We start from the raw sequence: 24,635 nt of genomic DNA, 5'->3' as shown, positions 1-24,635 counted from the left end.
CCTCCCGTCGCTAAAAGCGCTGACGGCCCGTATGGTTCCAATTTACAATTGCTGTCCGATGTGTGAAGCAGCGGAGGAGGATGATTTTCACGCTCTAATCTCATGCAGACATGCTCGAAATATTTAGGGCCTGACGCGTCTCTCTGCACTCGGTAATAGATGTACAACGTTTAAAAATTTCTGGGCGGAACTATTAGAGCATCATTCGAATGAAGCGGACATTGCATCGATTTATTGCTGGTTTCTTTGGATTAATCGGAACAATAAAGTGTGGAACCAACAGGTAATGACGCCGACTGCTCTATTCGCATCTGCTATGCAATTTTTTACAAGTTGGAAGCCTGCACAAACTCAGCGGCAAGGAGCTGGAAGTCCAACACCGGTCCGCGGACAGAAATGGTGCAAGCGCAAGTGACTTCCAGGATATGGGTTTGTGTTGCGGGACAGCGCAAGTGACTTCCAGGCTGCAGGTAATGGAGTAATTCACTGTAATCTGGACCCCTTCATGGTTGAGGCAATCTCGTGTCGGGAGGCTTTGAGTTGGCTTAAAGACTCTGGTAAGCAAAACATGTTAATTGAATCAGATTCCCAACTACTAGTGTATGCTATCCAGCGAGAAATTAGTGGCAATTCGACTCTTGACCTCATAATTGAAGACTGCAAACACCTAATCAAGGAAATTGCTAATGTGTCTATTTTATTTATTCGTAAAACAGCTAATTGTGCTGCTCATTCTTTAGCTCGTGCAGTTACAACTGTCATTGTTAAGAAGATCTGGCTTTCAGAGCCTCCCCAATGTGTTTGTTATGCTCTTACTTCTGATTATTAATAAGAATTCTTTTTTTTTGTCAAAAAAAAACTTAAATGAATGGAATTTGAACGTATTCTTAAATATATTTTTTTTGTCATATAATTTTTTTCATTGGGATATTTTGTAAGTTATTTTATTATATCTATTAAATATATATTAGGTTAAATATAATTTTTTATAATTTTCCTTTATTACTATTTTGACAATTAATAAAAAAGCTTCTAAAACTCTCCTAATTAATTTCTCTCCGCTTCCATTATTATATATAACTAGTTTTTGGCTCGTGCGATGCACAGATTCATCTTAACATATAAATATTAAAAAAAATATAATCTAATAATTACAATTAATGATATAAAGGTGCTATATAAATTAAATATTATTATTTTATTTTCACATTTACTTTAAATAATCTTTTTATAGATAAATATAAGAATATAATTAAAATTAATATATTATATATTATATTATATTTTTATCAGTAAAAAATGAGGAAGTGACACCTCAGCTCAATCGTTATTGTTTTATATTATATATAGATAGATATGCAGAGAATTAGAGAGATTTTAGTGATAATTTAAATTATGTAAAACTCTTAGATATAGTACGGATAAAATAATCTTTTTATAGATAAATATAATAATATAACTAAAATTAATATATTATATATTATATTATATTTTTTATCAGTAAAAAAGGAGGAAGTGACACATCAGCTCCATCGTTACTGTTTTATATTATATATATAGAATATAGATATGTAGAGAATTAGAGAGATTTTAGGGATTAATTTAAATTCTGTAGAACTCTTAAATATAGTACGGATAAAATAATCTTTTTATAGATAAATATAACAATATAATTAAAAGGGAAAAGTACAAAAATAAACCTTGTGGTTACGCCTGTTTTCGATAATTAAAAGGGAAAAGTACAAAAATTAACCTATTTTATTATCTAATTATCACAAACAAACCCCAAAATTAAAAATAAAAATCAAATATACCCTATTCTCTATCTCTCTAATTTTTTTATTTTTGTTATTTTTTTTTTCTTTTTTCTATTTATTAATTTTTCGCTCTAGAATCAACTCAATACAAGAGCAATGGATATATGTGTTCCGGTATATGAAAACTCAACTTCTCTCTAGAATCAATTCACATCCTCCATATTTGCAGGTATATAAATTAAATTAACAATAGATTTGATTTGATTTGATGAAATTAGAATTCCAATTGATTTGATGTTATGATTTTGCAGATGATAAAAGAAGCTGTTACGGCGTTGAACGAGAAGAGTGAATCAAGCCCGTACGCGATAGCCAAATACATGGAAGAGAAGCACAAGGCGGTACTGCCGGCGAATTTTAAGAAAATATCGGGGTTGCAATTGAAGAACTCGGCAGCAAGAGGAAAGCTGATTAAGATATAAGTGTCTTGTAAGCTATCAGAAACAGGAAAGAAAGGGAGTAATAGTGAAATGGAGAAGAAGAAGACGCAAGGAAGAAGAATTAGCAGGAGAAAGACGAGGTCTGTGAATAAGAAAACAGAGTCTGCAAAGAAGCCTAAAATTCAACTTCTGGTAAAGCTAAACAGCCTAAATCTATCAAATCTCCTACTGCGAAGAGAACCAGGAAGTCTGCTGCTATGGTTGCTTCAGCTTCTTGATTGTATTATATGTTAAATACTCGGACCTGTAAATAAAAATGGAATAAGTGTGTTTGTTTTTAGATAATCCGTAAGTACCTCATATTTTGAATTTTGAACATGTTTCCTTTGTGGGTCTCAAAGAACAGAGGTTTTCCCTGCACGCCAGATCTTAAATTTGCGGAATTTAGATTGGGGTTGGGTTGGTTGTTTTAGGGATTCTGTGTTAAGATGAAGAAGAAATTGACGAAGCTTGAGAAACAGAGAAAATTTGAGAAAGTTGAAATTGAATTTGAAATAGAATTTGTTAGCATGCACTTGATGTTGATTTTCCATGATTGTTGCTTTGCTACTAATATTGTAGGCACAACCCAGAATTAAGGAAGCACCATACATATTTAGGGAGAAAAATTAACAAAGAGAAGAATGAAAAAAAATCAAAAAAAATAAGAAATTAGAGAAGGATGAAGAAGAAGGTTTATTTGATTTTTATTTTTAATTTTGGGGTTTATTTGTGATAATTAGATAATAATAGGGGTTAATTTATAAAATAAATAAATGTAAGAATCAAATTAACTTTTTTCCCTTTGACTTTTAACACTGTTAGTCAATTTGGTATGTGTTTGCTAACGAAATGAACCTCAAGGTACCATTTTGTAAATTTTTAAACCACAAGTTTGCAATCGAAAACAGGTGTAACCACAAGGTTTATTGACAATGACGGAGCCATGAATTGACAGTTCGGGGGGGGGGGGGCTAATTTTAGTCCGACTATTGGGAGTAATTTTTCGAAGTCCTGCCCATTAGGACTGGACAAATTTTTTTAAGCTTTCAGCATACTTAGCTATAAATTTTTTATATTTTTCATAAAATTTAATTTAGAAATTAAGTTAATTGGGTCTCAAAAGTAAGAAGTTGATTTTTTTTATAGATAATAAATTCTTAAAAAATAGATATAATAAAAATAAGTTCAAATAAAATAATAAAGAGTCTAATTGAAAAAATAAAGTAAAAAAAAATAAACAAGACTCTTAACCAACTTGACCACTTTAAACTATCAAAATGAAACTACATAGGTTAAATATATACCAATATTAGGGGAGCTATACGAGATAAAACTAACGATGCTTAAGGACGGAGCCGGTGGCTCTGGGATGGCTCCGCCCCTGTCTACTGATACATTAACTAAAGGGCAAAAAAAAAAAACTCCCGAAATGACCTATTTAAGGGGTTATTTATTTCAAATAAGCAAGTTGGGAGGGGGGGGGGTTAGTTATCACAAGTCTAAGTTTAAGGAGTCAGTTGTAGTATTTGGACAATTTGAGGGGGCTGGAAAGATATTAAGCCTATATAATATAGGTATAGAATCCTTCAATGAAACTGACAAAGAAACTTAGAATGGTAATCATGACAAAACATGACTTATAATTGAAATAAATTTCATTGTAAGTATAATGTTTCAATACCTTTTTAATTATTTTCTTCAATATATCTCCAACTTCAATAAACAACTATTGTGTGAAATTTTATATCTGTTCGTACCAAAAATGCATAAAAATAAAAAATTCAATTCATATGAGTTAGATAAATCCAAATTAAAAAAATAAGTGGACTTCACCAGGTCCTGAATTTGAAAAATTAATACAACTCTAATTAAACCTAACAATTGAGTTCATATCAAGTCGAAAATCTATATTTTAGTTAGAATTAACATCGAAACGATTATACCTAACAACTTATACTAAAAAAGAATGAAAATATACAAATCTTTATTTAGTCATTTTGAAGAAAAAAAAAAGACAAGTAAAAAAACATAGATAAGACAGCGAGAGGTGTGGAACAACACAATTGGGAACAAAATAACTACTACACATGAAAAAAAATCGAATAATTACCTTCGGAAACATAACGATTTCCTGTAATTTCTGACACATTTGCTTTTTCCGATTTCAGTTGTATATGCCTCTTCTATTTCAATCTGATTTCCTCAATTGGAGATATCAAAGTCTAAATTCTCTAAATTCTTGAAAAAAATGCTATTAATACAGTTTATCAATGGAAACCACTCTTAAATAAATATGTGGACTTCACCAGGTCCTGAATTTGAAAAATTAATATAACTCCAATTAAACCTAACAATTGAGTTCATATAAAGTCGAAAGTCCATATTTTAGTTAGAATTAACATCGAAACGATTATACCTAACAACTTATACTAAAAAAGAATGAAAATATACAAATCTTTATTTAATCATTCTGAAGAAAAAAAAGACAAATAAAAAAACATAGATAAGACAGCGAGAGGTGTGGAACAACACAATTGGGAACAAAATAACTACTACATATGAAAAAAATCGAATAATTACCTTCGGAAACATAACGATTTCCTGTAATTTCTGACACATTTGCCTTTTCCGATTTCAGTTATCTATGCCTCTTCTATTTCAATCTGATTTCTTCAATTGGAGATATCAAAGTCTAAATTCTCCAAATTATTGAAAAAAATGCTATTAATACAGTTTATCAATGGAAACGGCTCTTAAATAAATCGGAATCTCTTAATGAAGTAAGAACAACATTATAAGACTATATTATTTAAAGTAAGAACAAAATTATAAGATTAAGAACAAAACTAATACATAATCAAAATTAAAGGAGGTCTTTGATTTTCGGTGGCCAATGAATACAATGATGGAATGTTATATATCATGCTTTATATATAGGTTTATTTGTGACTTTTGGATTTCTTTCGCTCAGTGTTTTTTTATCTTCTTGTAACTCATACTAAGTAAAAAAGGCTCTAAAACACTTCTTGTAAATTTTATCTGCTTTCGCTATTATATATAGTATAGATATAGATTAGTATTTGATATAATTGTAAATAATTTTTCAAACCTGGATTTCTCTGTAAATTTCCCTTAAAAAAATGGGCCCAGATTACGATCTGGGCCCAATTATTTTTTTAAATGGTGCCCAGCCCATTAGGGCTGGGCACCTTCTTCTTCGTTGACATCTCAACGAATACGATTAACAACATACAGCGGCGGCGCAGACTATCTTTCAACGGCGCACACCTTCTACGTACAGCGGCGGCAGACCTTCAGAGCTTACCGTATCCGAGAGTTTACTCACGAATCCGACACGGGGTTCGTACCCGGATCCGTGTCGTGTCGACACCGGTACGGCGGCCATTTTTCCGAGTCCATGTAACATAGGTAGCTACCTTTGCTTTGCCAAATAGAGAAAGAAGTTGGAGGCCCTGAACAGAACTCTTTATTATTATTAGTATTTCTTTCTTTTGTTTTATATTATATATAGTGGTGTCCTGTCTTGCTTACGACGACGGATAAGAGTGGAGAGATGAAAAAAACGAGTATTTTTGTCCCCAGACCTAATCTAAATCCTCCCGAGACTTCTGAAACCAAATGATCTCTTCCTGCTGCAATAGCAAATAGCTTCTGGTCTTTCCTCTCCAACTTCAGAAAATTAACTGTCCGCTTTTCTGCTAACGCTGCACCCCTTCTAATCTTGCCGATGCTGGTCAGTAATATAGAAACCTAAAAAAATAACATGCGACACAAAAGGCGCGCCTTGTGCATCGCCAGAGCAACATCGTGCGCCTTAGGGGGTGCTAAGGTGCATGGCCTTGAGCGCCTTGTGCCATGGCGTCACCATTAATAACTATGATCTACATTCTACCAGCTCGCTAATATCATCAGTTTTAATGTGGTTGAGAGCTGATTTACTAAGTGAGAAATGAAACTCCACATTTTTTATTTCTAAATTTAAATTGCTTAATTGAATTCCATTCCTATTTGGCTAATTCGATCCTGATTCATAGTTGAGCCCATTTACTGTCAATTCTATGTAGTCGACTCTACCCATTGATCACCTTTGTGCTTTTACATAATGAGCTCTAGCATTGTGATTTTAATGGGAGATGTTTGTGGCAGAAATTCTTTATGTTTTGTCTGAAGGCAACATGGTTTCTGAAACACTAAGGAGAAACCGTCCAGCGAATGGTGAGTCAGAGAAGAGGTTTCACAAACATAGTCATGGGGTTTCAAGTAATGGCATTAGTGCCAGAGATGAAAACTTGAATGCTAATGGAGTTGCGGCTAGTTTTAGTTTTGATGAAAGCTCTGGTGAAGAAGATATGCGTACCTTGAACAGCAAAAGTGTGGATGGGGCCAAGTCTTCTGAGATTGTTGTATCTGTGAGTTGGAGACCCCTTATAAATATCTATATATATAATTTTATATTATATCACAGTCAAGAAGTATTGCCAGGGAAATCAATTTATAACATCCATCATTATCCAATTTATAATGTGGATGACAGAGAAAGACAGGGCAAAGAGAAATGACTTTTCAAGATATGTACAGCAATCAAGATTTGTTTGATGACGATGATGAAGATGACAGTGACTGGGAGCCTGTTCCAAAGCATGTAGAGATTGTGAAGTGGTTTTGTACTAACTGCACAATGATCAATCTTCACTATGTTGTGCATTGCAATGTATGTTAAAATGTTTCTGCGCTCATTGCACTATTAGTTTGAATATTCCGACATTTTTCTCTTAATTTCTGGTAGTGTTATGCTTCATTGCATATATTTCCAAATTTGCAGCAACCTAGTTCTTTCCACGCTTAGACGTGTCTGTGAATAACTTAGTGCGTAAACTTCTATGCAGATATGTGGTGAACATAAAGAATCTGGCATCCTGAGGCATGGGTTTCATGCATCTCCTATTTTACAACATGCAGATCTTACGGATATTGAACCAGAAGTGAAAGGAAGGCATAAAGGTGGTTATTGTGATAGTTCTATTGATGTCAAGGATTTTTTGGAAAGCAAACGTCTGCTTGAGAAACCATAAAATTATTCTTTTATGGACTAAAGTTACCAAAAATAATAGCCATTTTTTCCTGTTTTCTCCTTTTTTTTTTTTATGATAGAAGAAGACAAAGTTCATGTTGCATACTAATCGAGTGTAATTTTCAAGACCCTTTACTATAGAGTCCAACATTCTTTATCTCCAAGAGAATGATTTTTGCAGTCATCTTGTTGCCAGATGGTTGATGCATATGCATTGAAATATGGTAGGAACTATATGAGAATGCTTGAAAGGAATCAATTGCATAAGGATATATAGAAAGTTATTCTTGTCTGTTTGAAACAAGATTATTGGTGTTTACAGCATCATATAATTCATATCTATGTGGTTACTACCTTTTGATTTGCAGAGCTCCTTTTTTTGGGATAATGGTTGCATATTCAAAGCAACTTTTGAAGTCAAAACCATCGATGTTGGCGCTTAATATGAATTGAATATAAGCCTTTAGAAAAGCTAAGTTAGTAAATTATCAAGTGGGTTCATTTTGTGCTTGGAGGTTTTGGTTTACAAGCAACCTCTTAAAATTAGTTGAGCAGCACCAAAAACCTACACCATAATTGCCAATAAAATTGGTGTGGCCAATCTTTAACAAATTTTGAAAGTTGCAAGTATTGTTAAATTGTCAGCTTAGGAAAATGGCACCGTTTTTCCAATCCAACTAGATTCTGATAACCATTAAACTTGGGTTCTTTCTCTAGTTGAATAGCTTAGGAAACTAGCCCTAGCTTACTGAATACTTGAATGGCTTTATGCTATGGATATGCCTATTCTTGTTTGTTTCTTTCAATTTTTCAACTGAATATCTGCAATACTTGTGCTTTAGTTGACAATCCTTTGACTTATTTGTAAGAACTTGTAGTTTGGCTCAGACCATGTGTCTGATACATTGCTTTTGCTTAGTATGTTGAATAGACTTGTACTTAATTTGTTTACATTTGAGGGTTCTTTTTCTTTTCTTTTTCTTTTTTAGTTGTGAAAATTCACTGTTGATGCATTCTCTTTAGGTTTAATTTCAGTGACTTGATACTCTCTTTAAAATGAGCATTGCAGCTATCATTTATTCTTGAGTTATGCGGAAGTACTTAATATTTGATTTGACCTCATGCCATTTGAGATAGTTCATCATGGCTTTAGATTGTTGTTTGGTATGATTATGTAAATGAAAACTTCCCTTTTCTTTCTTTTGCAGATATATCCTCGCAAAGTTTATCCTCTAACAATTGCACAGCAATTGGATTTGATGAAAGAATGTTGCTACATTCAGAAGTATAGGGCTTTTCTTCACTTATTATTTCATTTTCAAATGATGTGTTCAGGCTTTTTTTTTTTGTTTTTTTTTGTTTCAGTGGATATTTTGTTTTTGTGTGTTGTACGTGGTCATGAATCAGATTCACATATTTTTTGTGTTCAAGTTAGAATTTGGCAAATACTTGTATTGAAATGAGAGTTTTTTTTTTTTTTTTCCTTTTTTTTGTGTGTATACTGATTTATCATTAGATTCCTTTTCTACTTTGTGTTCTACATTTCAATTTTAGGATAGCCAAAATTAAATGTAACCTTGTGCAGACTTTATGAAAATGGTCTTTGATTGGAGCATTAAAATAAGGGAAAATATGACTTTTGAAAGTTAAGTTTACATCCATATATCTTTTGAGATATAGACATTTTTTTTGAGTTTTCTCAAGGTTAGAAAATCTGAAAGTGATGCTAGAAGAAAGGTACAATTATGTAAACTTAGACAGTAGTTAAAATTGCTAGTTGGGAACATGGATATAACATTGATAATGCCTTCTATATTTTAAGTGCAAACCTCACATGAAATTCAGTTCACTTGCACATGTGAAATGTCGACCGGTAATTATTAGCATTACAAGTTAAATTATGGACCTGCAATAATGGATTATTCCTGTGTGCAAATGTCTGAAGTTCCCTGTTCTTGTGTTGTATAGTGATTTTAGTTCACTTGTGAAAAATTAATTTTCATTGCAGCAATAATAGTCTTACCTTTCTCTATGTTAGAAGGAAGTTTATATGCCAAATTGCGATTTTATCTGCTTGCAGTTGGTTTTTTATTTGTTTCTCAGTTCTATTTTCTTGTCTCCTATTGTGTATAACAAAACTGAAGGGGTTTCGTTTCCTTCACTAGCAGTTCATGTAGTTTTTAGTTGTTTTGCTTTGTTGTTTGCTATGATAAAGTAGGTTGAAGTGAAATCAAATCCACATCCAGAAAGACCTGATCGCCTTCGAGCTATAGCTGCTAGCCTTGCAACTGCTGGTATAATATCATTTTCCCTTATGTCATAGAATTTGTTATGGATCAGGCCTGATCTGCAGAGAAAATTGTTAAATCATTTGTTGTGATTTTTTTTCTCTTTCTATATTTTCTATTAGCAGCTTGATAATAACTGCTAATGATTATAGGTATATTTCCTGGGAGATGCCACCCAATTTCTGCAAGAGAAATTACGCAACAAGAACTCAAGATGGTAAGGGGTCATCTTTTAATTGCTATTGCATTTTTGTTCTGATAGCATAATCTTATATTCTAGTTGTCTTAGGGAATGATGGTGACAGAACATTTGTATTTCTGTGCTATATCTAAATAATATTTTGAGTATTCTTGTTGATATCATGCAATGACAGTTAGCTGTTTCATCCAGTGATTATCCTTTTTCTGTGGTTATTTTTTTTTTAATTTCTGAGATCATGAAATAATTTTCTATTTTATCTTGAAATCTGTAGGCGCATTCGATGGAGCATATCCAAGATGTTGAACTTACAAGCCATATTTTCTCTAGGTATGTCCATGATTTCTTTCATCTTTTTGACTTTCTGGATGAGTCTGCGCATGTGTGTATGTATGCATTCATGTGTATTTGTGATTTCTGATATTGCATGAAGTACAAGAATGCAAATATAGAAAGGATGCTATTAGGAACACAAACAAACAGTTTAGTGTACATGTATATCTATATTGAACTAAGCTGAATAATGTACTGCTTTGTGTTCGCTTCAAATGAGATTGTGAGATAGGCTAAGTTATTTTCGATGACTTTGCCTTGGGACCAGTTACTTGAATTTAAATTAATGCTTGTGAGTGTTTGACATTTTTTGGAGCTTTCACGCTCAGCTTCATTTTTTGGCTCATCTTGCTGAAAAAAGCCCTATACTTCTTGGCCCAGTTGACATTCACACCTATTTATCTAGTCATGCTTCATATTCATTCAATTTGTTAGTTTGTTGAAAGATATGACTGGCGTATGAATCCATAAAGCATTTTTAGACCTGTTCGGACATAAAATTTAAAGTTATCGTATTCCATGGTTGATAGATTAACCAAGCAACTGTTATGCTGTCTCAAACTTGCTCATTTATAGAGGGACCCTAAAGAATGGGCTTCAACTTTATTTGCATGCTGAACCATAAGCACAAGCCTAGTGACTGTTGGACCTTAGCCTATGCAACTCGAGTCAAGTATGCATTTGCAATCTCAAATTATTTTTGGAGATTGAAGCTAGTTTCTGGAATCTGGAGGGTATCTTTGTTTGGTAGCAAATGACTTGCACATTTTAAAATGTCTGTTATCTTTATTGAGCTGTATTCATCATTCTGATAGAAAATGCTGGTTGCAGAACAAGGTGGGAGGAATAGTAAACCTATCAGATGCTTTTTGTCAGATATTAATATGAAGTGGACCTTTAACTATCAGCTTGAGCTTTTGGTTCAAACGGTTCCATGACATGGTATCAGAGCTGGTTTGACCAAGTGGTCCAGTGTTCAATTCCTGGCAGCCCCCATTTGTTGAGTTAATTGTAGGACATGGTAATATGGGCCTGTGTTGTGCACGCTTCAAGCCCAGTGGGCATTCGCTTGTGGGGGTGTGTCAGATATTAATATGAAGTGGACCTTTAACTATCAGCTTGAGCTGTTAGTTAAAACGGTTCCATGACACTTTTTGACTTTAGTGAGTGGTTCCTTCGGAGGAGCTGTTTTGGATTTGGATCTCTTGTTCAAGTGTTTTCAACCTTTCAATTGAATTGAATGGTTAAGAACTATTGTCTTTAATAATTTTGAAATGTTGAAAAATGGGTGATTATTCCTGGATCATTAAATCTCAATTGTTCATTTTCAATTAACAGTTGAGATCTCTTGAACATGATCTGTCATGTCCACTTGAGTATGAGGATCCAAATTCATTCAACGCAAATTGATGATTGTTTATCAGCATTTTGAATTTTCTGTGTCTTATACATTCTCCAGAAGATGAGTGGGAAAAGTGCATTGTTTTTCTCTGTGGCGTTTTTTTATTAACTGGCTGCAATTACTACCTTAATAAGCTTCGTGTGCAGTCTATATGCATTATGCGACCTACAAATTTGTGTTTATGAATGCTGCTACATTTTGATTGATTGGTTGCTATTTATGGCAGTTACTTCACTCCTGACACATATGCTAATCAACATTCAGCTCTTGCTGCTAGACTTGCAGCAGGGTTGTGTGTTGATCTTGCTTCAGCAATTATCTCTGGACGTGCCAAAAATGGTTTTGCTCTGGTATGGCAATTTTAGTTTTTTTTTTTTTTTTATTTTATTTATTTTTATTTATTTATTTATCACATGTGCTGTGTTATTGAGGTAGTGGAAGAAACTGTACCTTTTTCCAATCCAGGTTCGGCCTCCTGGGCACCATGCTGGTGTTAGACGATCCATGGGATTCTGTCTCCACAATAACGCAGCAGTTTCTGCATTAGCAGCTCAGCTTGTTGGTGCTAAGAAAGTGCTCATTGTTGACTGGGTAAGGTTCTCTTAACTACTTTGATGCTTGTTTAGCAGTTAATGCAATTTTTCATGGCTTCGAACTATATAAACTATTTTCATTCTGTTAATCTGTTATATCTATATTGTGATTATTATAGGATGTTCATCATGGAAATGGCACACAAGAAATATTTGAACAAAACAATTCGGTGAGCTTCATAATGACAAAATGTTGATTTTGTGGGTCATTTACTTTTTCAAAAGAGTTTAAGTTAATTTTAGTAATGCAAACTCCTATGTGATTCTGTTCATAATCTAGTCTTTCAGATTGTCCACCATGTTCATTTGCTGCATTGGTGGTTAATTTAATCTATTTTTTATTGATTAATAATTTTAACTTATTTTTGGTTTGTTTTATTGGATAAAACCACAGGTTTTGTACATATCCTTGCATAGACATGAAGGAGGAAACTTTTATCCTGGCACTGGAGCAGCTTATGAGGTAATTCATCAATTAAACCTTTTATTTTGTGTCCAGGTCTTTGAATGTGAAAACTGGTTGAATCTTTGCATTTGTCTTGTGGTTTCCAGGATTAAGTTTTTGGCTGTATCTGTGAACCATAAGTCTTGAATAGCCTAAATGTAGTTCCCAAAGTACTGAATTATGAAATATTTTGATGTGTTTGCTGATTGTATCATGTAGATTAGTGTTCCTAAGCATGATTTGATTGTTTTCTGAAACTCATAGCTTAAAGATATTTTTCACTGTCATTGGTATATCATAAGTTTACCTACAAGGATGAAAGAGTATTTTAATGATGGATATTTATTTTAATATTCATTTTTGTTTTTTTATTGGCTGTAGACATTGAGATGGGAGAAAATAATTGAAGGTCGATTTATGCATCTGAGTCCATTTATGTGCAATTTCTTACAATACAGAATATATCCATCTCAGTTGAAGATATTGATTTCCTTTTTTAAATTTTTTGTTGAGTCCGTATCCTTGCATTGACATGGAGGAAAGTTGTCTCTACTACTTGCTGCAATTCATGTCATTAGACATGCAATATTGGTGGATGCTTTTTATTTGAAGAAAACATTTTGACGGAAAAGGTCAGTGTCGGATATTAATATGAAGTGGACCATTAACTATCAACTTGAGCTTTTAGTTCAATTGTTTCCATGACATGGTATCAGAGTCAGGTTGACCAAGTGGTCTAGGGTTCGATTCTTGGTAGCCCCATTTGTTGATAAAATTGCAGGACATGGTAATATCGTGTTGTGCACGTTTCAAGCCTGGTGGGCATTCGCGTGTGGGGGTGTGTCGGATATTAATATGAAGTGGACCGTTAACTATCAGCTTGAGCTTTTTCAGTTCAATTGGTTCCATGGCAGTCATAAATTAAAGAACAAACACAAAATAATCAATGGAAGAGTTGAATCATTTCCTTAGTCTTAGGTTAAGAAAATTGTGATGATACTGATGTTTTGCTTGACATGATTCCCCCCCTTTCCTGATAGGCTCTAGTATCAGTTGTCCTTGTATTAATCTTGTTATAGACCATGTAATACACTAGAATACATGGGATACCATGTAGATTAAGATCCTACATGAATATATATTACTTGGGAACAATACACGGATGTATATACAAGTAGTAGCTCCTCATATTACTCCTACAGTCAAGGAGACATACTGACCCTACTAGCAGCCTAAGCATGCCCCAACAGCCCTTCAGCAGCTTTAGGCATGTTATTCATTAATTACATTGCCTTATACTCTAACAATTACATTGACTCTAACAATTACATTGACTTATACTCTAACACTCCCCCTCAAGCTGAAGCATGGATTTTAATCATGCTCAGCTTGCCATAGATACTTATAATATAATCTTAAGACAATACAACTCAAAACAAGAAACTCAAGATACTTTGGAATATAAAAACATAATTCGGGAGATGCAACCTAGAAGAACACATAGAACAGGAGAGACGTCAGAGGAACATCAAACTTCGTAGGAAACAGACAAGCAAAACTCAGTCGAAGCAACATGTAAGAGGCTGCCAGCAACGTAATTGCACAAAAGGAGATTCGCCGGCAAACTAACCGGACAGGTCGGAAACAGAGAGGCGACGGCAGCAGAAGAGGAACAACGACAATCAGTTGAGGTGAAATCAGACTCTGCTCACAAGGCAGACAGAAATGCTAAAGAAACAGCCCAAAATTACAAATCTAGAAATTCTGCTCATAAAGCCGAAAACAAATTCTGGAATCTCAATCCAGAAACCCAAGACAGAAGCCGAAACAAGGCTCTGATCCCATGTAAGGAGGACTTTTCTTACAGCGATGATAACACAGGGTGGCCGGAATCTGAGGAAACGCCGATTGGAGGTGGAGAAGATGAACCAGAGGGGTGGTGAGATAAAATGACGTCCCAACAGTGAGTATTCAAGAGACCCAAGCTCTTGACAGAAATGGAACCCTGGGAAATACTACCCTGAAAATATTGAACCCTGGGAAATACTACCCAGAAAATATTGAACCCTTGCAGAAACACAACTCTGGAAATACTACCCAGAAAAAAGAATTCAGAAACCTTAGACCTTAGGCTCTGATACCATGTAACATACCATGAAAATACAGAGAAATCCATGGGATACCATGTAGATTAAGAGACTACATTGATATATTTTACTTAAGAACAATACACATATATATACAAGGTTCTCCTTCAATCAAGGAGACATAGTAAGCCCACAGCAGCCTCTAACAATGCTTTGGTTGACTTAGGCATGCTTTAGTTACTTACCCATGCTTACATTTATTACATTGACTTTCTGTAACAAATCTCGAAAAATATCATTCTTGACGTTCATTTTTTTAATTGAAGTTATGTGCATTCCACATTTTTACTAAGCAGTTGTAGCATTGCCTTGTGAATACGTTGGGTTGATTATATCTTGCATAGCATCAAACTTTTCTTTAAATGTTAATTTGAAACAAGAAGTTGCACATAATTTTTTATTTTCTTTTGTTGATAACGTTTATGATTACTCATATTCAGGACAAGTTATAAAAATGTTGCTTGAAAGCCTCTTGGAAGGATGTTTTTGATAGAAACTAATATTTGTATCTTCTTCATTTTATAGCCTGGGATGAATTTGAATGGGCATTACATTTATAAAATTTAGCGTTATGCTAGAGGCAGTCAAGATAATTATTTGATATCCTATATTTGCTTGGTGAGATACAAATATGAAACAGTAATGATTAATTGGCTAATATGCGTGACTGGCACAAATGAAAGTAGTTATAGTGTATTGTCACCCCGTTGGTCCTCCACTTTGCAATTCTTCCAAGGAGTTGTTATATAGGCTCAATTGACAAGATAGAATGCAAGATGCATTAGAGCATCAATAATTCTTGTAATACGAAAGCGTAGCATGAGTTGAGATCTGGAAAACCTTTATGTCCATAATATTATAGTCAGTATCTTTTTTTTTTTTTGATTGAAGTAATCCATATTATCTGGTAGCATGTCTAGTTTCTGGTGAATATTTCCTGGACTGTGTTGAGAGAACAGTGGTTTATGTTGTTTAGAGGCCTCATGAATTGATAACCCAAACATTATTTGATTTCTTACTGAAGAAATGGTAAGCTTAGCAGTTGCTATTACTGTTAGGGGGCCTCTGTGAAATGTGAATTGGTTAAACTTTTAGGTGGATGCAGTATGTAGAAGCCTTTGATTTCTAAGTGAAGAATTATTGTTTAACTGGCCAACAGACAGGTCCTTGGCTGGTCATTACACAAGGGTGAGCTGAGTGAATTGGTTAAGCTTTTTAGATGAATGCATTGTGTGTAAGGTAAAAAGTGAGGACACGAGATCTAACATTTTATTTGTTTCTTAATAATCTTAGAAAATCCTCTATGAGTGCATTGTGTTCTCCCATGCACCACACTATGATTCTCATCGCTGAAAGTTAATTGTTTCTCCCACTCCCGCTCTCTCCTTCACACACCCGAGGGGACAAATTGATATTTGAAGTCTGCAGATTGTATACTGGTGTTTACACATAGGATATCAAATTCCTTGTTTCTGCATTGTGTGTTTATATTTTAGAATAGCTATAGACAGTTTTCTCAACTATTTGACTATTTGCATGCATGCATATTAATTCTCATATTTGTTTTTAATCTATTGGTCTCTTATCGGTTTTTGGTATGACATCTCCAAAGTTATTCAGAAAAGTAGATGTTATTCTTCACTTCATCTTATATATCCTGGATTGAAATGCTTTAAAGTGATGACATAAATTTCTTTTGCAGATTGGTACAAATGGCGCAGAGGGATATTGTGTAAATATTCCATGGAGTCATGGAGGTGTTGGCGATAATGATTACATTTTTGCATTTCAAAATCTTGTGCTACCAATAGGTTAATATCTAAATATCTCACATCTGATTTCATGCATGTGCTCTCATTATAGTGGCATGTGGAATGCAGTGTGTCTATATGAATCAGTCATTGAAGCTCAGCATCTTAAAATATAATGCGGAAGAGTGCACTTAATAATGCAGTTGAGTTGTAGACTTCTCGTTCTCATATATTATCACGGTTTAGTTTTTGAAGCTTAAAAAATGATAAATACTATCAATATCAATACAAAAATTGGAGAAAACTGCTTGATGCTACTGATAGCAGTCTTATATGTTGTTGCTGTTGCTTCGTTAAAAAATACAAATTTGTTATTCAATTCCTTGAAAATACAATGACGGTTTTTTTAGCTGTTTATTCACAGTATCTTTAATATAGTTCTTTGACTAGCAAATGCTACTGCTATGGAGTTAGGCTAGATTGGAGTTCTAAATACTTCTCATGAATTTTGCAGTGTCTGTACATCAATATCTATCTTTATGTTTTGTTGTGTTGGTTTAGAGTGGTTGAGGTTGAATTCTGGTGATTTTTAGGAGTGCAATCAATCAATGCCTGTTTCTCTCTCTCCTTTGAATACATCTCCCCATCTTCCCCACCCTTCATTCACATGGGTTTAGGCTTTTTCTTTCAATTTAGGTGTTTGGTGCGGTATTTTTTTCCTTTTGATTGATGCATGTAGTCTTCTGAACTGACCATTCTATGGTACATGGACTAAATTATTGTAGCTGCTGCATTTGCTCCTGATTTCACCATCATATCTGCTGGATTTGATGCCGCAAGGGGTGATCCTTTGGGATGCTGTGATGTAAGTTCATCACTTTTGGCGAAGTCTTTGTTTGGCTTATTGAAGGAATCCTCGTTTTGTAGCATTTGTGTCCATAGAACTATTGCTCTATTGGGTTAGGATAGGCAAGGTAAATTATTACCTGTTGATAAAATGCAAAGTTTCTCCAGTTTCGATAGGTCATTGAAGTGAAAGGAACTTGTTAGAGATTTACTTTTTGTTGTTGCAAAGATTTTAATCATCTCATTTATAGGAAGAAAATTGAAAATTTCCAGTGCACTTGAAGCAAAAAAAAAAAAAAGGAATTCCCTATTGACTTCTACATTAGCTACTTTTTCTACTCAGGAAGTATAGCGCTTGTTCAAAAGTATACAAACAAGTTATTCTTTTTGAAACAAATGGTAAATGACTTATTTTTCATAATTTACTAATTGAAACCAGGGTAATTGTCAATTTCCACTAGGACTTCTTTGTATTTTTTTTTGTGCTACTGTGAGGATGGGTGTTAGATATTCTGTAAAACCATCAATAGTGTTATTGCCTTTGAACTCAAGTAGCTCTAACAGTTGTGCTTTCAAAACAGTTCATTTTTATGCTAATTTTAATTTCAGAATTTTTATTTGCCCCTTTCTCCCTGTGTGCATCCTTTGTTATATCAACTTGTTAGCAATTCTCTTTCTGCAGGTAACTCCCACTGGCTATGCACAGATGACAGATATGTTGTACGCTCTCTCTGGTGGGAAGCTTCTCGTTATACTTGAGGGCGGGTATGATTACTTCCTTTTATATTTGCTCTTCTGTGTATGTGTTTATATATACATGTATGGAACTTGTGTTCATGTTGGTAATTAACTTGTTGCAGCTACAATCTACGTTCAATATCATCTTCTGCAACTGCAGTGATCAAGGTAAATCTTCAATTTTTTAGAGCATTTCCAATTGTATGCACAACAGGTGTTCCTTCTCAATTTCTCAGTAAGAATGTGTAATGAAATATTAAATTGGTGGAATGGTCTCAACTTTGAGGGCTACGGGAATGTTTTTCTCTGGTAATATACTTTGGTTACTTGGATTTTATGCTGTCTAAATGTCTTACTGGGTTTGATTTTTTGCCACAATAGGTATTGCTGGGTGAAAGAACATGTGAATTGGACAACATTGTCCCTTCCAGAGCTGGTTTGCAAGCTGTTTTTGAAGTCCTGAAGATTCAGATGAACTTTTGGCCTTGTTTGGCGTCTAATCTTGCAAAACTGCAGTCGCAATGGGGATTATCACGTGTTGAGGTTAAAAAGAGTAAGTAGTTCGTGGTCTTTTTGCCAACCAGTTAAGAGTTAAATGGCCAGAGTGGCTTAAATTTGCGCATGTATTTCTACAATTTGAATTGCTTTTAAAATTCAAACAAGGAAACTGAATTTTCTGCAATTGGGAAAGATGTTAAGATCTTTATTAATTTAATTGTTGTTTTGGCTTTCTTGTGCAGAAGAAATCAGGAAGAGACTTGGGAGAGGTGCCCCAATATGGTGGAAATGGGGAAGGAAGAAGTTTTTATATTACTACCTTAACAGACATCTTCGTAGAAGACGTAGGACCAAGTGAACATTCACCTCATCCTTGAAGAAATTTTGTAAATCCCTAGTTTTGCTGTGTAAACTTTTTTAGGGTGACTGCTTGTCTTAGTATGATCAGTAGTTTCAATTTTTTCCCCAAATTCCTTTACCTCTATATATTTTCTCATTAAAGAGTTCAAATATTTTCCTTTCCTAGCCTAATCTCTACTCTAAATAATTGCGTATAAGACTAGGAAATCAAGTCTTCTAGGATATACAATTGTTGAAGAAAACAAATAAGTGGAATCTTTAACATTGCTTTGCTAAAATATACAAAACGGACTTTATCGGAATGGATGACCCGAGCAAGCATTCATGTCACCAATTCCGGTAAAAGTGTAGTTAGAAAACATGCAATGTGATTTATTAGTATAATATTATAAATTGTCCAAACTTAAATGTGACCATAATTGTGATTTACCTCAGTATTAACTGGTTCATGTTTTAACTATTCTTGTCGAATTTGTTCTCGATTGTGATTTTAGCCTTTATTTTGGCATCACTTGGAGTTGTAATTGGGATGTCCTCAAATTAGGTACTTTTCATATTTTACCAAGAGAATAATAAATAATAACGATTAAAAAAAATGGTGGTTATAAAGCCAAATCTGGGTTCAAATTTGATTCAAGAATGAGTATAGATGGGTGCATATCTGTTACAAATATGCATACAGTTCTTCACAACTACAATTCAAGTAGTGGATGGAATGCTTATTACTATAATAATAATAATTATTATGTGGCTGCTCTATCAATAATTAGCGAAAAAACAAAAGAATTGTCTCCTCCTGTTGTTGTGCCTCAGCATTCATATCTAATGGTGCATTGTTTGTGGTGGAGGCAAAGGGTAAGCAACAGGAACATAAGGAGGAGGAAGCATTACAGGAGTTCCAACTGCAGATGCCATATGGCCCGGCGGAGCAGCCACCGGATGTCCTACTGGAGCTCCATACATCCCTAAACCCGGTATATGATGAGGAGGATGTTGAACCCTATGATGCTTGATTGCTGCTACTGCTGGATTATTTGTATTAGATTGTTGTCCTGTAATTGGTGTTTGATGAGATAACACATCTCCTCCTCCTCCACCTCCTCCATTGTTGATGTTTGTAATATCATGGATGCTTGACCTTCTTCTGTCTCTGTTCATTGAGTTTAACCTTATGAAGTATTTCTGAGCATGACTTGCTACTTGTGTTGGTGTTCTTGATATCACAAAGTTTCTTGATATGCTTCTCCAATCCCCTTTTCCAAACTTGTCCAATCCTAGCAAAAACAACCTGTACGAAACGTTATTTCTAAAACATACTCGAAACATAGAGATGAATGAAGAAAAAGTAGTACCTATGTTCTTCTTCAGTCCATGGTATGCCTTTTCTTCTTTCTTGGTCAGACCTAGAACCTCCTCCTTTCCCAGATGAAGTATGTCCTAATGCCAAAAACCCGTAATTCGATCTCTTATCGGAACCTGAAAATCCATGGGATGAAGAAGAAGTGGGTTCCTCTCTTGCATAAGTAGGGAGAGGCACATTTCCTGCTTCTATAGCATTAACATCTTGTACTAGTAATTGATAGTGTTTTTTCACTTCCTCTATGGTTTTATTAGGCACAAAGGAAGCAATTGTTTCCCATTGCTCTTTAGAGTCATCTTCAATGGAATGAGTTGCAATTGCAGTCTCAAAGGCAATGTCTTCTTCTTTGCTCCAAATAATTGCATTCGCCATAGTGGAGTTTGGTTCAATCAATCAAAAATGGAATGATAATTGTGGAGAATGTAGTAATGGGTGCTGCATCCAAAAATTTCTTGTAATGTGGGCCTTGTTATGTATTAGGAAAATAAATAAAAATAATAAAAAAGAAATGGGTGCGTAGGATAAGAGTGAGGTAGGGTATCAAACTATCAATTGATGAGGACCACTATGTATGGGTAAATTTGTTATCATCATCATTCAACACTAACACTGACAAGAATGTATAGCAGATTTCAAAACAAATCTCTACTTAATTCGTACTCTTAATTTCATTTAAAAAAATATTGAAAATTTGTCTTATGTATATCTAGGGATAAAAATTTAGAGGTGACAATTTTGGATTATCATATTTGAAGTACTAGATTATATATATATATATATATAAAAGTACTAGAATTATATTATGTAATTTACATATTTTATATAATTATATATAATATAAATGATAATTGTATCGTGTCATTCAAGTTGTGTTTTGTTAAATTTTATTATTGTATCAGAAGATGGAACTACTAAATAACCGTGTTAATTGCGTGTCAATTCATTAACTTTCATTTATTTTTTTGAAGTAAAATTTCATTTACTTAATTAGACAATTTTTACTAGACACTTATGCTTGTTCAAATTATATGTGAACTTAGCACAGTTGACCAAATTTCATCAAACTTGGCATGCTAAAATAAATGGCTCATTGGCTCAAATATGTAAAACATTTTCATAAAATATCCATTATTAAAACCAACTCCGCCTGTGAGGGTCACTTGGTGGCATTTACAGCCGGTCCCAAGCCCGGACAAAGGAGGAGGGTTGCGGTAGGTTTGTGGCGGCCAGCGTAAAACTTAGCCACATCTTATGACATGAACCAAAATATATGGTTCATGTTAGCCGACCCCGAATCATTTCGGGACTAAGGCTTTGTTGTTGTTGTTATCCATTATTAAAACCAAATAAAAACTTTTCTTATTTGAAATAACATAATCAAGCAGAAATTAATCAAATACTTGTATAATTTCAAGCATTTTTTTTTTCATTAGCAATAGCCACATTTATTTTGTTAATATATATATATATATTTTTTTTGGAAATGATGAACTGTGTCAATTTTAGAGTTGAATTTATATTTTGTGTGGTATATTTATATGTGAAAAGGGTTATCAATTTATGATACGATAATTTAATTTATAAAAATATATTGAATAATACAATTATAATTTTAGTTACATTTGTAATATCAAATATCGTATATATGTCACATAAATGTTTAGGAATAGGACAATTTATTTGGAGAGTATATAATGACAGACACATATTCATTCGTGAAAGGTAAAAATTTAACATAATCAATTATTTGGAATAATTTGAATATTTTCCACCACACTCTCATCCTTACGCGCCGTTTTACTCCTCTCTCTTTCCTATCATTCTCACACCAGGGGACTATAAGAAGAAAAAATTAAACTTATTGTATTAATTAAACATTTTGTATTAAATAAAACTAGAATCTAGATTGACAATAATAGATATCGAATTATGTACAAATACATATGTAGCTCAAACAAGAGGTGGACACATCGTACAATTTCTGGAAGTACGAAAAATATAAAAAAAACTAAAATAAACCAAATATCTCTTCAACTCAACTTTTTTGTTCGAGTATAAATACTCTTATTATCCATATTAATCGAAATATGCATACGAATTTACGACTTACCTTTTGTAGAGAACGAATCCATTGTAAAGATTATAATGGAAGAACGGATCATTAGAATTTCACATTATTATTTATAAATCACACATGTCAAGGTTAATTGAGAGATGAAAACGATAAGTCCACGAACTAAATAGTAGACGATTGAGATAGAAAGAGAGTGGTGTAGAGAAAGAGTCGGTCGGAGGCAACTGATTTGTCTTTTTTAAACTGAATAAGGAACTTATGAGATTAGGTAGAGGTGGCAAAATGACACACGACCCGATTACACGACACGAACACGACACGGATTTTTAGTGTTAGTGTTGAGCTTAATAGGTAATGGGTCATTTTTGGGTTGACACGAAACTGACACGCTAATTTTTGGGTTGGGTTAGTGTTGATATGTGAACCCGAAAATGACACGAAATGACACGGATATTGAAAATTATTGTTATATTCTCTCATGTTTTTTTATGTCACTTTATTAATAAAGATAATAAAATTATAATTATTAATTGCAAATATTAATTTGAATTTCCTAAATTGTTATAAACACATTACATGACCCTCTAATATGATATTATCGAACTTTTCGATAATTATTGTTTACATACTAATCTAAAAATGATATAAAATGTTTAAAAACAGTATCATATCTTCTTATATTTTTAAGAGTTATTATTAATATATATGCATAAAAAAATTACATGTAACCCGAAAACACGACACGAAATCGACACTAACCCGAACAGGTTAACACGATTTTGACACGAAAGTTTTTGGGTTGGGTTTGGGTTTACTCTTTTTGACACGAACCCGAAATGACACGACACGAACACGACTCGAACACGATAATTGCCAGGTCTAAGATTAGGGTTCTAGGTGACTTAAGCTATATATTTATAGCTTAACTACTAGGGGAAACCTAACTCTAATCCCCCATTTCTTTAGATGGATCCGACTCATATCCACTATAATAACTTTGATCCCTACAATTTTCTATGTTTTACAAATATGTACAAGTATCCAAACAGTGAAACACAGAAACTCTAAGATATGTGAACTCATGAATATCTTTCCCTCGTACTATATTCTTTTCATCATAATCTAAATTTACTTATCTGGTTGGGTTCTTTTCCATCGAAATTATCACATCAACCTGGAGATGATCCTTCCAAAGTAGCCACATAAGATTATACTTCCAAAATAAGTTAAGAATCCTAAGGATATGATTTCGAGAAACCATAGTTTCATGATGTAAGTTTCACACTAGGAAAATGTGAAATCGTCTCTTTTCCATCTTGCGATTGTAAAACACACATGGTATGAAAGCATGTGTTATGGTGTTCAATCCTTTCTTTGAAAAAAGAACATGTCACTCTTTCTAATAGCATACAAAAGCATAGGTCCAGATGTGCCAAAACATCTAACTTAGTCTACTACATTTAGAGACTACTTCCAGCTATAAAGACAAAATGCTTTAAGTTGTCTTTAACTTTCCATTTATATTACACTTAATCTTTTGGATACACGTGTAATGTATGTTATCATCTTGCACCTATAATGAAATTATTTTCATACTTCTTGCAAGACAACTTCTATTATTGAACATGCTATCGAATTGTTCAAAAACAACCTCATTCTTACCTTTGTCACAATGTGACAAAATAAAAGTAAAAAATCGTATGAGTGAGCTACTTCTCTGTCTAACATGCATTATAATATAATAACAAACATCAACAAATAATATTTGCACTCGTGTATTGTAAAAATTTATGAAACCTTTATTAAATAACCATGTTCAAAAAATACATGAACATGTTTAGTTCCTACGCAATCCCTGAGATTTAATGTGTTTAACATTAACATCTCCTTTGACATGTTTGGTAAGTGGATCTGCAACCATGTCATGAGTCGACACATACTTTATCCTAATTTTTTTTACGTGAAATTAGGTTCCTAACAAAGTGGTACTTAATCTCTATGTGCTTTCTCTTGTTATAGTATCTCGGATCCTTAGCAAAACCAATATCAAATTGATTATCACTATCAACTATGGCTGGAGTATTAGAGGTAGTAACATTCAAATGGTTCAAGAATCTATTCAACCATACACCATTTTGAACTGGTAATAATTACGATACGTACTCAGATTTCCATGATGGATAATGCTACACACATCTATTTATTAATACTTAATGAAAAACATCATGCCCTAGCAAGAATACATAGTCAGGCGTAGGCTTCCTTTAGTC

The 24,635-nt window shown here is 33.7% G+C and overlaps 2 protein-coding genes across 2 annotated transcripts; one reads left to right on the top strand and one right to left on the bottom strand.

Moving 5' to 3' along the window:
- The first annotated feature begins 6,347 nt into the window (after positions 1 to 6,347).
- LOC136217919 (histone deacetylase 15) lies at positions 6,348 to 19,102 on the top strand. Its single transcript, XM_066004622.1, is given in 18 exon segments — positions 6,348 to 6,425; positions 6,427 to 6,669; positions 6,795 to 6,971; positions 7,147 to 7,261; positions 8,540 to 8,616; positions 9,550 to 9,625; positions 9,772 to 9,836; positions 10,093 to 10,148; positions 11,780 to 11,903; positions 12,019 to 12,144; positions 12,266 to 12,316; positions 12,541 to 12,609; positions 16,441 to 16,549; positions 17,275 to 17,354; positions 18,018 to 18,100; positions 18,196 to 18,241; positions 18,455 to 18,626; positions 18,814 to 19,102. Coding segments are annotated over 18 exon segments (1,848 nt in total). The 5' UTR covers positions 6,348 to 6,362; the 3' UTR covers positions 18,930 to 19,102.
- A 434-nt stretch (positions 19,103 to 19,536) lies between these two features.
- LOC136217918 (transcription factor MYBS1) lies at positions 19,537 to 20,721 on the bottom strand. The gene is made up of 2 exons (XM_066004620.1): positions 20,284 to 20,721; positions 19,537 to 20,219 (listed from the first exon to the last, which is right to left on the bottom strand). The coding sequence occupies exons 1-2, from the start codon at positions 20,661 to 20,663 to the stop codon at positions 19,754 to 19,756; spliced, it is 846 nt and encodes a 281-aa protein (XP_065860692.1). The 5' UTR covers positions 20,664 to 20,721; the 3' UTR covers positions 19,537 to 19,753.
- Positions 20,722 to 24,635: the final 3,914 nt, after the last annotated feature.

This window comes from Euphorbia lathyris, chromosome 2 (assembly GCF_963576675.1).
Source record: "Euphorbia lathyris chromosome 2, ddEupLath1.1, whole genome shotgun sequence".
Classification (NCBI taxonomy): domain Eukaryota; kingdom Viridiplantae; phylum Streptophyta; class Magnoliopsida; order Malpighiales; family Euphorbiaceae; genus Euphorbia; species Euphorbia lathyris.
Note: the sequence above shows the minus strand (reverse complement) of the source record. Positions and strands in the feature narration are given on the sequence as shown.